General features: G+C 32.8%; 2 protein-coding genes across 2 annotated transcripts; one reads left to right on the forward strand and one right to left on the reverse strand.

The window, feature by feature from the left end:
• Positions 1-2,975: 2,975 nt before the first annotated feature.
• Positions 2,976-8,393, forward strand: LOC112698055 (NADPH--cytochrome P450 reductase 2). The gene is made up of 17 exons (XM_025751476.3): positions 2,976-3,548; positions 3,801-3,877; positions 3,993-4,050; positions 4,142-4,225; positions 4,341-4,377; positions 5,057-5,126; positions 5,227-5,412; positions 5,489-5,581; positions 5,690-5,912; positions 6,016-6,099; positions 6,186-6,337; positions 6,718-6,814; positions 7,024-7,173; positions 7,270-7,347; positions 7,441-7,563; positions 7,650-7,763; positions 7,948-8,393. Exons 1-17 carry the CDS (start codon positions 3,141-3,143, stop codon positions 8,026-8,028), a joined length of 2,115 nt encoding a protein of 704 aa, XP_025607261.1. The 5' UTR covers positions 2,976-3,140; the 3' UTR covers positions 8,029-8,393.
• A 6,107-nt stretch (positions 8,394-14,500) lies between these two features.
• LOC112698068 (probable small nuclear ribonucleoprotein F) lies at positions 14,501-15,813 on the reverse strand. The gene is made up of 5 exons (XM_025751485.3): positions 15,689-15,813; positions 15,493-15,580; positions 15,353-15,390; positions 15,174-15,238; positions 14,501-14,979 (listed from the first exon to the last, which is right to left on the reverse strand). Exons 1-5 carry the CDS (start codon positions 15,692-15,694, stop codon positions 14,910-14,912), a joined length of 267 nt encoding a protein of 88 aa, XP_025607270.1. The 5' UTR covers positions 15,695-15,813; the 3' UTR covers positions 14,501-14,909.
• Positions 15,814-17,368: the final 1,555 nt, after the last annotated feature.

Consider the following 17,368-nt stretch of genomic DNA (forward strand, 5'->3'; position numbering starts at 1 on the left):
TTATTTAATTTATTTTTAATATGTATTTTATATTAATATCTGATTTTAAAATATACCTGATATAATTATTAATTTAATTATACAAAATAAAAAGAATTTCCCATGATGAGTATACAAGTATTGCAAATTGAGTAAAAATAACTGAAATGATAATAAAAAAGAATATATTTGAATAACGTATAGAAGATGCGTGTTAGACGTGTTACAATATCAGATGATCAATATTAATTAAGCTTATATATTATTATCTGAAATATGTGAGGTGGAATGTGCTTCCACGTTTCCAATGTTTAGACGAGTTCCAACTTCCAACCCCCTCTTCATTTGGGAGGTAGATCAACGCGGAGTGGGAAAAAAATAATCCTTTTTCATTCGAGAAATATGATTAATATTGACAAAAAAATTTGATATTGATCCGTGTTGTAATCACTTCAATGAACACTATAAATATTTTTTTCCGGTATCAATAATATTTCTTTGACATATAATTCATTTTGAGCATGTAAGTAAAAGCAAAGTGTTCATTTCGAATTATAATACTTTTAGGTTGCGTTTGTTTACAGGACACACTGAAATATAAATATTGAGATATAAAATTGTGTGTTTGACATAGAAGATATTGATAGAAATAATATATTTAGATACACTAAATTAGTGTATTTTGTGTTCATTCTGACAGGAAAAATACAGAAACACTAACAAAAAACAAAAAACATAAATTATTTTTTATTTTTTTTTATTATTTTCGTTAATTTTTCATAAATATATTTTTTATTGTTATATTTTTTATCTCAAATTTTTTGAATAAAAATAATGAGAATAAATTGAATTTTCATAATTTGTTTTAGTTTATCACCAAACAAAATATAAGAACACAAAATTTTGTGTCTCTGTCTATCGGCAACGTTTGTTTACAGAGATAGGACATTGAGACATGGACACAGAGACACAAAATCATGTTTGACAGAGGAGACAGAGACACTAAATTAGTGTATTTTGTGTCCATCATGAACAGAAAGGACACAGAAACACTAATAAGAAACACAACTTATTTTTCATTCTTTTTTCATTATTTTTGTTAATTTTTCATAATTATATTTTTTATTATTATATTTTTCATCTCAAATTTTTTAAATAAAAAATGAGAATAAATTAGATTTTCATAATTTGTTCTAGTTTATCACCAAACAGAATAAAAGAACACAAAATTTTGTGTCTCTGTCCATCAGTGTCTTGTCCTATCCTGTTCTCAGTGTCTTGGCCTATCCTATTCTCAAAAACAAATGCAGCCAGTGTCTTGTTCTATCCTGTTATCAGTAAACGCAGCCTTAGAGAGTTTCTTTCAATAATTGCAGTAGAAATCGAACCGATAATAAATAAAGGTATATCTATACCTCTACTATTATTGAGGTGTCTTTTTATAGATCTATAAAAGACAATTCAATAATGATAGAGATATATAAAAAAAATATACATAGAATATTGAATATAAATAATAATTATAATCACAAAAATTAGTAATTAGTATAAAATACATATTAAAATATAAATATATATTAAAAATAAATTAAATTATATATATATTTATATAAATATATTAATAATTAATTTTAATATACAAAAAAATATTTTTTAACAAATAAAATCTTATGCAACAGAAACCGTAATTATAAGAAAAGTTGAACATGGAAGTTAGCTCATTGAACCCGTAATATAAAAGTGCTATTTGTGAGTTTTGACAATCTTAGATTAAGACTTACATTATACATAAGATCATCATGACTTTAATTTAAATTCACAGCATATAACATAAATAAGGATGAATATTTCATTTCGGCATCCATGATCCATCGGTGTTAACGTCATTATTGCCAATAAAGAAAGTTATTATATTATATCTATATTAAAATCAATTACTAAAATCTGTTATAAAAATTAATTATTAATATAAAATATAAATATATATTAAAAATAAATTAAATTATATAATTTTATATATAAATATATAAATAACTGATTTTATTGGTAAATAGCATTTTTGTAAAGAAAACTTTTGGTCAAATGAATAACAACAGAATAAAAAGAAAAAGACTTTCTCGTATTATTTTATGTGGATTTTAGCGTTGGATACGCTAGTGTTGCCATTCCAACGAAGCAAATTAAAATTGTAAATCAAATACAGAAACGAAGGGTGAAAATTGAAATGAAAGAACCCCACCACACAAAAATGCAAGTCACATGGGAAATTGTTTAATATTAATTCGTTTATTTCCAATTTTTTATATGGAATGACGCAAGGGAAGATCATATCGTCCATTTAGTATATTATATTTTCATTTTTCAAATAATGCATCTTAAACCATGAATGTATCTCATTTTTTTATAAATAAATATAGATTGACGTAACAGCTAGCATCATTTTGATGAAAACAGCTGAAGTAACAATTACCCTCTTAATTTAATTTTAATTCTGCTACTATAAGAAAATTCTATATCTTAAGCACATGTTTTAAAAACATGTACATATGTTATCTGAATATTTAGTTTCATTTAATAGTCTAATCTTCCTTTCCCAAACAAATTAATTTTTTCTAGAAAATTAAAGACATTAATTAATTAAAAGAAAATATAAAAGCAAAATTTTGTAGTCATAAGTTCAACCTTTTTTAGAGTTTGTGCATCAGAAAATATTAATCACTACTATTAATAATAAATACTAGTTTAATTGAACCATTTTAAAGAAAAAAATTGATAAAATAAATATTAATTAATAATAACTAGTTATGATTTATTTATTTTTTTGAAATTTTATTTAAAGAAAAAATAAAAAAGGGTAAAAACTCAGAAGTGCGCTGAATTTTTATAAAAAGTAATTAACCATGGTTAAGGAGTGGTGGGAGGGGTTAGGTGGATTTGACCGGTCTGGGTTGGTAGGCGTTGGTTCAGTAAATGTAATTAAAGAAGGAAATAATTTTAGTTAGTTTTCCCTCCGAAATTCAGAAAAATGAGAATATAACATGACATAACCCCTCCTCTCTCTCTATTCTCTAACATTCCCTCCTACCACGCCTCTCTCTTTCTCCCACACACAACTCCCAACTACTTCTTCCACCACCCACCAAAACCCTCCCAATCACACAATGGAAGACTCATCAACCTCCATCAAGATTTCGCCCTTCGATCTCATGTCCGCCATAATCAGAGGCAAGCTCGACCCTTCTAACGTCTCCTCCGAGGCCGCCGGCGATGTTGCCGCCATAATACTCGAAAACCGCCAGTTCGTCATGGTGCTCACCACCTCCGTCGCGATTCTCATAGGCTGCGTCATCGCTCTTGTATGGCGAAGATCCAGCTCACACAAGCCCAAGCCTGTTGAGCTTCCCAAGCGCGTCATCGAGAGGGAGCCCGAGCCTGAGGTCGACGACGGCAAGAAGAAGGTCAGCATCTTCTTCGGCACACAGACCGGTACCGCCGAAGGATTCGCCAAGGCCATTGCCGAAGAGGCCAAAGCTAGATACGACAAGGCCACCTTCAAAGTCCTTGATTTGGTAAATAAATTAGATAGCGGAACCTATCAATTTAGCTCTCATGATATAGAAACGCCGATGATTTAGTCCTCAAATAACTAAACAAACTCCAATTCAGAACTACGAGCTTGTTTAGTTCTTTTGAGGCTTGGACTAAATTGGTGATTTATTCAGATGAATACTTATCAGCTGCTTTTCTTTTTTTTTTTCATTAGTTCATTAGTTTATCGGATTTGATGCTTACGTTTTGAGAATGATGATTATGGTAATCAGGATGATTATGCCGCCGATGACGATGAATACGAGGAGAAGTTCAAAAAGGAAAAGTTCGCCCTCTTCTTTGTTGCCACGTAAGCTTCTCTCTCTCTCTCTCTCTCTCTCTCTCTCAGTTTTGAAAAAAAAATAATTGCTGCCTTGTGTTTTGTGATCTTGGTGATTGATGAATCTGTGGTGGGATATGTGTAGATATGGTGATGGTGAGCCAACTGATAACGCGGCTAGGTTCTATAAATGGTTTAAGGAGGTAAGTTTGTTGTCGTTGAGAGAGAGAGATAGAGCTTGCATTGTTTATAGCTTGATTTTGGGTGCATGTGGCTGTGTTGCTGTAATTTCAGGGAAGTGAAAGAGGAGAATGGCTTCAGGATCTTCAGTATGGTGTCTTTGGCCTTGGAAACAGGCAGTATGAGCATTTCAACAAGGTTTGCCCTCACCATTGTTACTTTCTTGTGGATTTGTTAAGCCTTGAGTTCTAATTTTGGAGTTGCATGTTGCTGTTGCCTTATTTTTTTTTCATGACTATGGCTGTTGACACAGGTTGCAAAGGAGGTTGATGATATTCTTACGGAGCAAGGTATCTACCTCTTCCTCATTTCTATCCTTCTTGAGTGTCATGGTTTCCAACTCGCATTTGTAACTATAATATTGCACTAGTATAATTTTCTGAGTGGAGCTTATATGGACATGCAAAAGCAGAAGGTCGAAACTCTTAACAGTTCATCCTGCGAAAGGCGGATCTATTTCTAGCCTCACATTAGCTTTCTGGGTGAATCGTTTTTCTAATCCTTTTGATCTGGTTCCCACGTGATGATCTCACATGTCAAGAGAGAGATTCACAAATCACACACTAAAGTTTTGATGCATGGTTTCTTAAAATAATAAAATCCATCGATAGGGCCCCACAATCCTAACATATATCTCTCTCTCTTTCCACTTATTTCACAAGCCGTGGATTTCAATCCCAAATCTTTTGTACTCTATATGGATTGTTTCCAGAAAAGACTTATTCTTATCACAAGTTCTGCTGGATGTTACTTGTTGTATTCTAAATTCTACAGAATTTATTGAAGTGGCATAACATAACTAGGCACAATTATTGATGAATATGTCTCCAAGGGTCTTAAACAGGGTTAAAATAAATATTGTTGATAATGTAGTTCTCGTACTGCAATGCTTAGTATAGGTTTTATCAATTATTTTTCTTGATGGAATATCTCCCCCGGTCTGATCTAACTTGTCTTCTGCTATTGAAGGTGCAAAGCGTCTTGTCCCAGTGGGACTTGGAGATGATGACCAATGCATTGAAGATGACTTCACTGCATGGTATTGAAATATTCAATTTGACTTGAGTATAGTGAACCAGGACTCATATGCAGATATTGGTCGGTCATTTCTTCCCCCTAACCAATGGCTGTTATTGCAGGAAAGAAGATCTGTGGCCAGTATTGGATCAATTGCTCAGAGATGAGGATGATACAACTGTATCTACCCCTTATACTGCTGCTGTTTTGGAGTATCGGGTTGTTATTCATGATCCATTAGATGCAGCTGCTGAGAAGTGGCATAATGTTAATGGTCATGCTATTGTGGATGCTCAACATCCAGTCAGGTATATTATATTAAAATATTAAATTGCGACTTGGCTATGTCATACAATAATCTGATATGTATGCTTATTCCTGTAGGGCAAATGTGGCTGTGCAAAAGGAGCTTCATACTCCTGCATCAGATCGTTCTTGCACTCATTTGGAATTTGATATTTCTGGCACTGGAGTTGCGTAAGTATCTACCTTTGGAAATAAAACTGTTAAAATATACCACTCCGTATTTAATGTCTGATGCTTCCATTGTCATTGGGGTTATTTATTTATCTATCTATCTTGTAGATATGAAACCGGTGACCATGTTGGTGTCTACTGTGAGAATTTGTCTGAAACCGTAGAAGAGACCTTAAGGTTACTAGGATTGTCACCAGATACCTATTTCTCTGTCCATACTGATAGTGAAGATGGGAAACCAATTGGAAGCTCATTGCCACCACCGTTCCCTCCATGCACTTTAAGAACAGCAATAGCCCGATATGCAGATGTATTGAGTTCCCCTAAAAAGGTACTTCTCATGTGCTTAATGCGTCATTGGTTTCATCCAATAACCCATCTTCTCAAGTTACATACTTTGACCTACCAATTAACAATTGCTTATATTATTTCAGTCGGCCTTGCTTGCATTGGCTGCCCATGCTTCTGATCCATCTGAAGCTGATCGACTAAGACATCTAGCCTCCCCTGCTGGAAAGGTTGTAATCTTATTCCACCATGTGGATTTAGATTAACTTTTTATGCTTACATTTCCAGTTTCTAAGCTATTTTGGTCTATCTGCAGGATGAATATGCTGAATGGGTGATTGCCAGTCAGAGGAGTCTTCTTGAGGTTATGGCTGAATTCCCGTCAGCCAAACCTCCACTTGGTGTATTTTTTGCAGCAGTTGCTCCTCGCCTGCAACCAAGATATTATTCTATCTCATCATCTCCAAGGTCAGTTTGTCTTTTCTATTCATGCATTATTGCTTGTGCTGGTTGGACTGTGTGGATCGAGGCTATTGAATGAAAATCAACCTGGAGTTTGCTGAATTTCTGTTATTTGCTTGTATGCTATCATGATGCAAGATAAAGAATTAGTGCATGAACATATTACGCATTCTTACTAACATATTTCTTATGAAATCCATCTAAACGTATTCTTTACTTAATCAATGTCTTAAGTCTGAGCTTCTGCTCGGTGGTTAGATAATAACCACTTACTGTATTCTACTATGAGCCATGGAGGAAATTTCGCTGTGACATGTTTTCTTTGTTGTAAGTCTTGTTAATCAATAATTTGTGTTGCATTTACACCCTGTCAAAATTGTCTGCAGGATGGCTCCATCAAGAATTCATGTTACATGTGCACTAGTACGTGATAAAATGCCCACTGGAAGGATTCATAAAGGAGTCTGTTCTACTTGGATGAAGGTACTTATATGCTTGTTTCCTACTCTGAAATTATGGTCGTTTGGTTCTTTAACTGTTTCAAGATATCCAATGTTTAATTGTTATTCAAAAAGAATTGGCTTAGAGTATTATTTTTGATGTCCATACAATAGTAAACCCGTCCATCCCCCCTCTTTTTTCTTTTTCTATCTTTTCTCTATTTCTAAACATGACTTCTTGTTTGATTCCAGAATTCTGTGCCATTGGAGAAAAGTCAGGACTGTAGTTGGGCTCCTATCTTTGTTAGGCAGTCTAATTTCAAACTACCCGCAGATAATAAGGTTCCTGTAATCATGATTGGCCCCGGCACTGGATTGGCTCCTTTCAGGGGTTTCTTGCAGGTTTGGACCAACAGATTTGATATTCCTTCTGATAAATCTCGTCTATCCAATCATCTAAGCCAGCTATTTATACTCACTCTTTTTTGGGCACTTCAGGAAAGATTAGCTCTAAAGGAAGAAGGAGTTGAACTTGGCCCCTCTGTTTTATTCTTTGGATGCAGGAACCGACAAATGGTGAGTTACAACCTCAAATTCAATTGCTTGTAAGTGAAGAGTGCTTCAATATAGATTGGATTACCAATTCTTTGTCTATCATTATTATTATAGGACTACATCTATGAGGACGAATTGAACCACTTTGTTAATAGTGGCGCACTTTCTGAGCTCATTGTTGCCTTTTCACGTGAGGGACCCAGTAAGGAATATGTCCAACATAAAATGATGGAGAAGGTACCCACTTCTACCAAGCTTCCAAATTCTCTTACCAATTAAACGTTTCACTGTTCACTCAACCAACACTAAAACTTTTTCTCCAGGCTTCGGATATTTGGAGCATGATATCTCAGGGAGCTTACATTTACGTGTGCGGTGATGCCAAGGGCATGGCTAAGGATGTACACCGTACCCTTCACACAATCTTGCAAGAGCAGGTATTTATGAATTATATTTAGTTTGTCAATTTGTTGTCTTTTATTATTGGCTGACCATAGCCAATTTTTATTGGTTATTGGTGATTTGTAGGCATAGAATTCCAAATAAAATACCTTACAATATATCCTTAATATATGGTCGATTCTCCTATTTGCTAAACTAATCAAGTTGGGTGTGTTTCAGGGTTCTATGAACAGTTCCAAGGCTGAAAGCATGGTGAAGAACCTACAGATGAATGGCAGGTATCTGCGTGATGTATGGTGAAGATCTCCAATGGTAGAAGAACAAAAATAACAAACTATAATATATGAGTCATTGGTAGAATATGTTGGAAGGGCCTATTTGCGACGCCTTCCATTAGTGCCCTCAAATGGGGGAACTACGGTTCTGTTGTCATCACTACAACAGTTCCTATATTCTTTTTCATGTATTCTTTTTTCTTTCTTTCTTTTTCTTTTTTTTTTGGGCTTTTCGGTGTAGCTTATATATTCTGTTTATACCTAGACTATTGAAAAACGCATATTATTTTTTCTTCTATTTTAATGAACCTGTAAGAAAGGTTCAGAGACCTATTCAATACTCTCTATTGTATGAAATTATAAGAGAAAAAGAAATTGTTTGGAGATAAAGCAGCCAAAGTATTGTAATTGGATCAATTTCAATTTTCCGTGTCACTAAGTTCACTGTTTGAGGAATACAAACAAGGTGTTATTAGATTTGTGCTTAGTTTATTCAAGGCTTCCTTTCTTCTCAACGTAATTTTAGGAGTGAGGTGTGGAGCATATTCTTCGAAAATAGTTCAAGGGAAAGTTGATTCAATCAGGCTTCACAACTTATTACATTCCGCATGTTTCAAAAAAGAAACAGGGCTAAATCGATATTTTAATGTGTGATTATATTTATACCAGGAATAAATAAAGTAAATTTGGATGATTAATTCTTTCTTGCATGTCAAGCATATTCAGTGAAATCAAATTTTGTTTCAGTATTTTCAGGTTGTTCAACCTATTTTTAAATTTTTGTGACACGTTTAAATTGAAAAATATTTTGCATTCTAATTTTATCTCATATATTAAGTAAATATAAATATATATCATTTACTATCGGACGAAGCATTAAAATTCATATAGGAATCAAGCCAGGATTAAGGTGACTATATGAGATTTCTACAAGGACTTGTACCAACAAGAGGTGTCACCTAACGTAAGCTTTCGGGATGAGTTAGTAATGCAGATAGATGTGGAAGAGGCAACAGAACTGGAGTTGATGCCATCTGTTGAAGAGATAAAGGAGGCAGTAAGGGATTGCGAGTCAACAAAAGTATCAAAAAGTGACGGATATAATATGAATTTCATCAAGAAGTGTTGGGAAGAAGTTGGGCAGGAGTTTACTGGAGTAGTCTTGGATTTTTTTCGGTCTTCTATGTTACCTAGAGATTCGAATATCACTTGGGTGGCGCTGGCGCCGAAGTTTGTTGGGGCTAAAGAAATAAAAGACCTCAAGCCGATTAGTACAGTGGGTTGTGTGTATAAGGTCATATCTAAGGTATTGGTTCGGAGAATGAGGAAGGTCTTGCCAGAGTTAGTAGGAGAGACATAGAGTGCGTTTGTGAAGGGCAGAAAAATTCATAATGGGGCATTGATAGCCTGTGAGGCTGTGCAGTGGCTGAAGGCTAAGAGGAAGAGTGCCGCGATTATTAAACTTGTTTTTCAAAAGGTATATAACCGGGTCAAATGGAGCTTTGTGGATATTGTTTTGCAGAAGATGGGTTTCGCCATATATGGAAGGGATGGATTAAGGAGTGTGTCTGCTCTGCGTCTATGTCGGTTCTGATAAATGGGTCCCCACTAAGCTTTTCAAGATGAAAAGGGGACTACGACAAGGAGACCCTTTATCGCCGTTTCTGTTTGTGTTAGTTGTTGATGTGCTACATAGGATGATCAGGGAGGCAGTGAGAAATGGCTGCATCTATCCACTTTTGTTTGGAAGGGATAACATTGAGCTGTCGCACTTACAGTTTGCAGATGATACCATTCTCTTCTGTCCTACTGAGGAAGAGACTATCAAGAACTACAAGCGATTGTTACGTTGCTTTGAGCTAATGTCGAGGTTGAGTATCAATTTTGAGAAGTCTAGCTTCATTCCGGTTAACAGTGATCAGCATTGGCGCGGAAGATGTGTTAGTTGCTGGGATGCAAGGAGGAGTCTCTACCAGTCTAATATCTTGACATTTCTCTTGGAGCAAACTCGAGGCTTGTGAAGACTTGAAAACCGGTGATTGATAAGGTGGAAGACAAGTTAAGTCTATGGAAAGCAAAGACCCTAAACAAGGCGGATAAGCTGGTTCTTATTAGGTCTGTTATGAATAGTTTGTCTATCTACTATCTTAACCTATACAAGATGTCGAAGGTGGTAGCGGAGAAGTTGATCTCACTCCAAAGACGCTTCTTGTGGAGTAAAGAGAATGGGAGAAATGAGATACCACTAGTAAAATGGGAAGTGGTAATGGCTCCAAAAAAGGCAGCTGGTATGGGAATTGAAAACGCAGTAATTCGGAATACAGCTTTGCTGTTTAAGTGGTGGTGGAGGTTCTCGAAAGAGGATTGTCCCCTATGGAAGAAAGTCGTCTGCTCCTATAATAACTTGAATCCGAATGAGATGCTGTGTCGTCAGCCTGTACCTACAAGGGGGTCCTTGGAAGGATATATGCCAGTTACAAATCTGTGAGCCACATGTGAGAGAAAAAATGATCAGGGATTTGTATATGGATGTAGGGAATGGCAGAACAGTACGGTTCTGGGAGGATATCTGGTTACCTCACGGTGTTCTTAAAGAGTTGTTTTTAAGGCTTTTCTCGGTCTTAAACCTCAAAGGTTCTGTTATTGGGAATTGCGGGTTTTGGAATGGGTTAGAGTAGATATAGAATTTTCAATGGAGGAGAGAGCTTTTTAAGTGGGAGTTGGCACTAGTAAACCAACTCCATCAAGTTTTACAGTCTGTTCACCTAACATCTGAGAGGGAGGATAGAGTGGTCTGAAAATTTGATAAATCTAGTATTTATTCGACTAACTCATTTGTGCAGGTGTTGCAGGAAGCGGTTCTCCCGGAGGAAATAACAAGCTATAGCTTCACAAGTGCAATTTGGAAGGGTTTCGTTCCACCAAGGATCGAGTTATTCTCTTGGTTTGTATTGGTGGGGAGGTTGAATACTAAGGACAGATTGTGTAGACTATGTGTAATTAACCCAAATGATTGTACATGTGTCTTATGTGGTAAGTCTGTGGAGTTTGCTTTTTATTTGTTTGCTGGTTGTGAGATTTCCTGACAGGTGTGGTGTGCTTGGCTATTCGCTCTTGGAAGGAAATGGACCATGCCTAATACACTCAAACAAACGAATGCTGCAGCAAGAAGAGGTGAGAGGAGGAGGTGGGTGATTGGCTTCTTTGCTGTTATCTGGACAGTTTGGCTAGAACAGGATGATAGAATCTTCAAGAATCAAAGCTCACGTGTGGTGGATATTATTAGTAGATCCTTCTTGCTCTCCGATGAGTGGAGTAGTGGTGAACTCTGATTGTTGATGACAATGCTAAAGATAACTAGGGTTGTCATGACTAGAGTTATCGAATTATTCTTTATTATTTTATATGCTGCACCTTGTTGTGTTGAGCTTTTTCCTTAAAAAACAATTCATATAAGATAGATTTAATTCCATTAAGTTATCATTTTTATTTTATTTGTAATCACAGATATGTTTTATTTGGTCATAGTTTATTATAGCCCCTTCTACGTATTTAACTAACTGATCCAATTAAATTGGTATGACTGCCAACTATCTATATAAGATTTTCTCAATAAATAATTTTAAAACACTTGTTAGGTAAAATGTATATTAAAAATGTTTGATAACAAAACATATTAGTTAAAAATTGTCAAAATTTAATATTTTTGACTTTATTTAATGTATATTACAATAAATAAATAATAAATAAGATAAATTTAGATTGTTTGAAATTATTATTTTTTTTGTTAGTAGGGATATTCTGGTTTCTACATCAATGGCTGTGGCCTTATCTTCAAATTATAGCCTCTACACTCCTTCCCTTTTCTACTCACTACTCACACAAGTCAAAAGTTTTGCATCTTGTGTTTCTGCTTTAATACACTAACGGTGGAAACTAAATCCTAACTAATTTTGTATTTGTTATATATACACTAAATTAATTAATATAAAATACATATTATAAATAAGTTAACCAAATATATATATATATATATATATATATATATATATATAATAACTATTTTAATAACTGATTTTAGTGTACAAATAACATCTTTATTTTTTGATTAACTATATTCATATGAACAATGGAAGGCTCAATAATAAAAAATAAAAAATATTATGCACACATAAAAAATTAATCATAAAATTAGTTACTATACAGTTCCATATAAATATGTGTTATTTAAATTTTTTTAATAGTATATTATATTTTAATATATATGCGTTATTTATTTTAATACATATAAAATAAATTATTAAAATATCATTGAAAAAATAAATTGAAATATGTCATGCATGTATAATGAGTTGAGGACTTGCATTATTCTTCACTTGTAATTATTACAATTTTTAATCGAGAGGAGGTCCACGATGTAGCATTCGGTGATCAACCAAATTATAATTTACTTTGGTTTAATAATTTGATCAGTTTTTCAACCCTTATTAGTGGATGTTATAAATCCACGACACGAAACATCAAGTATTCAAGTTCAGACGTAAGATAAGAGGACCTAAAGTAAGGCAACTTGAACTGAACTAGAGAGATGCATTCTCTCAATTTTTTTAAATTATTTTTGTTAAATCTAATTTTTTATTATATATTTTTTAAATAGGATTAAAAAATATATATGAAAAAAATATTGAACAATAAAAATTATACTTAACATAATACAGAAAAAAAATGAGAAAATCCATTTTCCTAAATCACTGACTTTGGTTTATAATTGCCGTAAAATGTTAGCAAAATAATTTATTAAAGCGAAAATGAATTGCGACTTTAAGCGAAATTTTACTTATTAATTAATGCATACATCATAATACAGATATTCAAATTTTTATAATATAGTTCCATAAAGTGTTTATATAATAATAACAACTGTTTCTCAACCCAATACGTGTAAATAATGAACTCAATTAAAAAAAATATAGATAAATAACTTTTAATCAGTCAATCTTAAATAATTATAATTAATAATTAATAATTTTATATTTTTTAAAAATAAAATTTAAATAATCACTAACTAATGACATTTTAAAAATCATAATTACTAATTAATTACAAATTGGTTGGTAATTGGCTAGCGGAGTTCTTAAAAAAAAAAACTACACAATGTATTGCCAAAATATTAACAGACTAACAGTTATTAAATTGCAGGATAATATTTCTTCACTCTCTTAATGGCTAAAGCGGTGCGCAGTCTGCTTTAAGGGCACTGCCTAAATTGCCGACAAAGAATATACTCTTAAGTCTAATCATTTTTAATTCAAAAATACTATTTGTATACTAAAATCAGCCATTAATTAATATATTTAAGTATAAATATATGTGTAATTTAATTTATTTTCAATGTATATTTATATTTTAACATGTATTTTATACTAGTGACTAATTTTAGTATACACGGAACATAACTCTTCTTAATTACATTCATATTGTCAATGTAAGATTTTTTTTCCTTTGTTGTGAACTTTATAAATCTTTTACACCTCTGGTGTGACATTAGAACCGATATAACATATAAGTTTGGTCCCCCCCCCCCCCCCTTAATATTACTACAAAGAAGAATGATTTTCTTTCAAATAATCATCCCCCAAGCTTTTCCACCAAACTTGTTAACACTTAAAGTTCAATAATCACGTGGAAAGCCGCAGAAGCTGCTAGAGGATTCTGTTAAGTTACGGTTTATAAACCTACCAAACATTCCTACTAGCATTATGGAACCTCAATACCACTTTGAGAAAATGGCCACTAAGTTTAAAAAACAAAATATGTTGTTTTATGAAAAAAGAAAAAAGAAATGTGAACGACACAGCTACTGGCCCAGCATGGCGCACACTCCATAAGATATTGTGATCAGTCTTAATCCTTACCAAACCATTCACTTTTATTTTCTTGGTAGTTGATAGATACTAGATACCACGCCATGAACATGATTTTCATTGTTTTAATTAATCAATTTATTTTTCTTTGTCAATACTTCGGCTTCATTTAACCTATGTTGTATAAATAATTACTTATTATCATACTTACGAGATAATTGCAAGTAAAAACGTAATTAATCCCAAAATAAAATAAGTTTCTTTCAAAACTTATTCATTAGCTTAGAATGATGAGATATGTTTGAAGGATTTGGATCTTCTAAAGTTTGAATTTCACTTTAGAAAATAAAGTGTGATCTTCTACCTTGAATAATTTCTCTTTCATATTTATTCTTAGTTCTACCTATAAAATTAATGGTGAAATATTACACTTTCCTCTCTCAAGTGAAATTCAAACTTTAGAGGATCCAAATTCATGTTGGAAAATGCCTAGCAGACATTTTAGCTCTGTTATGAATGCGTTTCGATAAATTATTACCGCATCGCAAGAATCTGATGGCTAAAACAAATTGAAATTACTAACGACCAATAGTGATAAACATAAAACACCTATCATAGAATCAAGAGAGTCAATTTAGAAATCAATATCAGTTCTAGAATTTACCTTTCCAAAACCTCTAACAGCAAGGTTATATACCAAATTGTCAATGGAATATGGGTTATCACTTATCATCACACAAAACTTTAACCCAATATACAAGCCTGAACATTTATAAGAAAGACCTCACTTTCCAATAGAGAACACGACTATCCAACTATGCAGCAACATTCAAGAAGAAAGCATAGCAGCACCAGACCAGATCAGACCACTACTTCAACTTTTTAAAACTAGGAAAAATCAAATTCAAAACAGTAGAAATCAAGAGGTCTAAACAAGCAGAACATAGGCAACCTATATTGATCCAAATCTCTACACATAAATACACAACCTGAATTTAAGAGGTCTCTAATTATGTTATAACAATGAGATAATTTTATCATTCTAGTCTTCTGCAGCATCATCAATTTCCTCATCCTCAGGCACACCACGAAGGTAGAGAACATTGTTACATCTAGAAATAAAAATAATAAAACAAAACATACTTATTTCCATTCAAGAGGTTTAGTCACACAAATCAAACAGGCCACAGCAATTCATTTTCATGCCAAAGTCACAACTCATAATCACAGATAAAACTAATATATACGTGCTATAGCAAAACAAGGAAATGCATCAACATATACAAAATCTGGATAGAACACATACCTGATTAAAATTTCTCCCAAGTTTCCGGTAAATTGTCCCTCAATGTATTCTTCAGTGTTGGCAAGCTACAAAGAGATCCATCCACACAAAAAACAATGTCAGTAGCTAGGAACTAAGAACCCTAACATGAATAAACTATACAAGAGCAAACAAAATAGGGAATGATTCAGAAAATGCACCTGCAAATTCATATAGGAATCAACTGAAACAAGATAACCTGGAGGGAAAAAAAACATAACCACTAGATGATTAAAATCATGGTTTAAAGTATTTCCGATAACAGTAGAACAATTTGAGAGAGAAGAAAAAAGGAGCATACCTTTGTATTCCATTCCCCACTTCAATTTAACAATAACTGGTTTTCCAGTCAAATTGTTCAAGAAAGGCTTCGGATTCACTGGTATAGTCTGCAAATTTCAGTGTGCAACAAAGATCGCGTGAGTTCAAGGAGTGTGGTCTAGCGTTAATGCAATACAGAGAAGAAGATTAAAGGGATGACAGAGGAAGTTACTCACCGCCATTGGAGGAGGAGATCGCAAAACCTGAAACGCGGCAACAATGGCTGACGTTGGTGGCAACGGCAGCTGAAGTTAGGGTTTAATGAACCAAAAAGAGGGATAAACAATACTTTGATTTTTGTGAGAACTGTACTGGGCTTGGGCTTGTATATTTAATGGGCCTGACAACTTTTCAATTGTCTCCTATTTCTGTAGCCCATTAAGAATGTCAATTTGAAACCTAAAAAAGAAAAAAATGCAATTACTTTTAAATATTTTTATTTCACTATTTTCATATTGCAAAAGTACTACTTGTATATAAAAACCAGGTTTAAGTTTAATTATGCTGTTAAACCTTATTATTTCAATAAATCTAAAATTAGATTTTTATATTTTTTAATTAAGTCTCTATATTACTTTTAATTTTATAATTAGACTATTTTTATGTTAAAAATATTAATATTAGTTAAATATTTTTTAAAAAAATATATGGTCAAAGATCTAGTTAGATTTTTAATTGTGGATATATTTAATTTTCAGAGAAATATTTAGTTAATTTTAATATTTTTTATATTAAGAATGTCCTAATTACAAAATTAAAAAAAGTATAGGAATTCAACTGAAAAAAAAAATATAAAGAATCAATTACAAATTTGGTGAAATTATAATGACTAATAGAGTTATTAAACCTAAAAAATAAGCACTTATATACTTTATAAAATTGTTTAATTTAGTGAAAAAATTTTTTATATTATTGTGATAAGTACAAATAATGATCGATGTGCTTGTTAGGTATATAAGACTACCTATTAGCTCAACCATTTACGCTTAAATCTTTTTTGGTGTCTACTCTTATATTCAAATACATGAATAAACAATACCGAGACATAATAGCCAATCAGCAATAATTAAGATAGATAATTTCAAACCAATACATAGAAAGCACTAAGAGATATTCATGTGCTAAGGGTTGGGTTTGAAATTTGGACACTCAGGTGTCACACAACCCAAATAAAATGTAGTGTAATGTCTCTCTAGTCTCTAGAGACAAATGACACGAACTCCACACAACATCGAATCCCAAAGTGAGGGATTTAAGATCCCAAGTTGAACCGCAACGCGTTGCTTGCGTTCTCAACAAAGCTTGTCACCATTTTTAATTTGTGCTTTTGGTCTCGCTCTTGTGCTGATTCAAATTCAAGCCTCTTTGCTTGTTCATATTACTAGCTTTCTAACACAATATACATAGATGATGTCATGATGGCGTACTATGTATCAACGATTTACCAAAAGCTTATTAGAAGTGATTTAAAATTAGGGTCACATACAAGATTTATTTTATATAGATTTTATACAGATATTTTTGTGTGATTAAAACTAGTGACATGTGTCTTTTTTCCGTTTATTAGAGAGAGTTCCAATATAAATGTAAAGATTGTAATTGTAATACGTACAATTATTTGTAGATTATTATTAAGTATTAATTATTAACTCCGTTTGAAAATGGTTGAAGCAATTAAAAATTAATAAAATTTATTATACTTCTTTTTTTATACAACGACCATGACTTTCTCGATTCAGATTATTGACTCAAGTTTTTTTTTATTTTTTTTTAATATAATATACTAATAGATTAAATAATTTATAATTATATGATGGTAAAATAATACATATTTAACTATTTAAACAATAATAACA

This window comes from Arachis hypogaea, chromosome 1 (assembly GCF_003086295.3).
Source record: "Arachis hypogaea cultivar Tifrunner chromosome 1, arahy.Tifrunner.gnm2.J5K5, whole genome shotgun sequence".
Classification (NCBI taxonomy): Eukaryota; Viridiplantae; Streptophyta; class Magnoliopsida; order Fabales; family Fabaceae; genus Arachis; species Arachis hypogaea.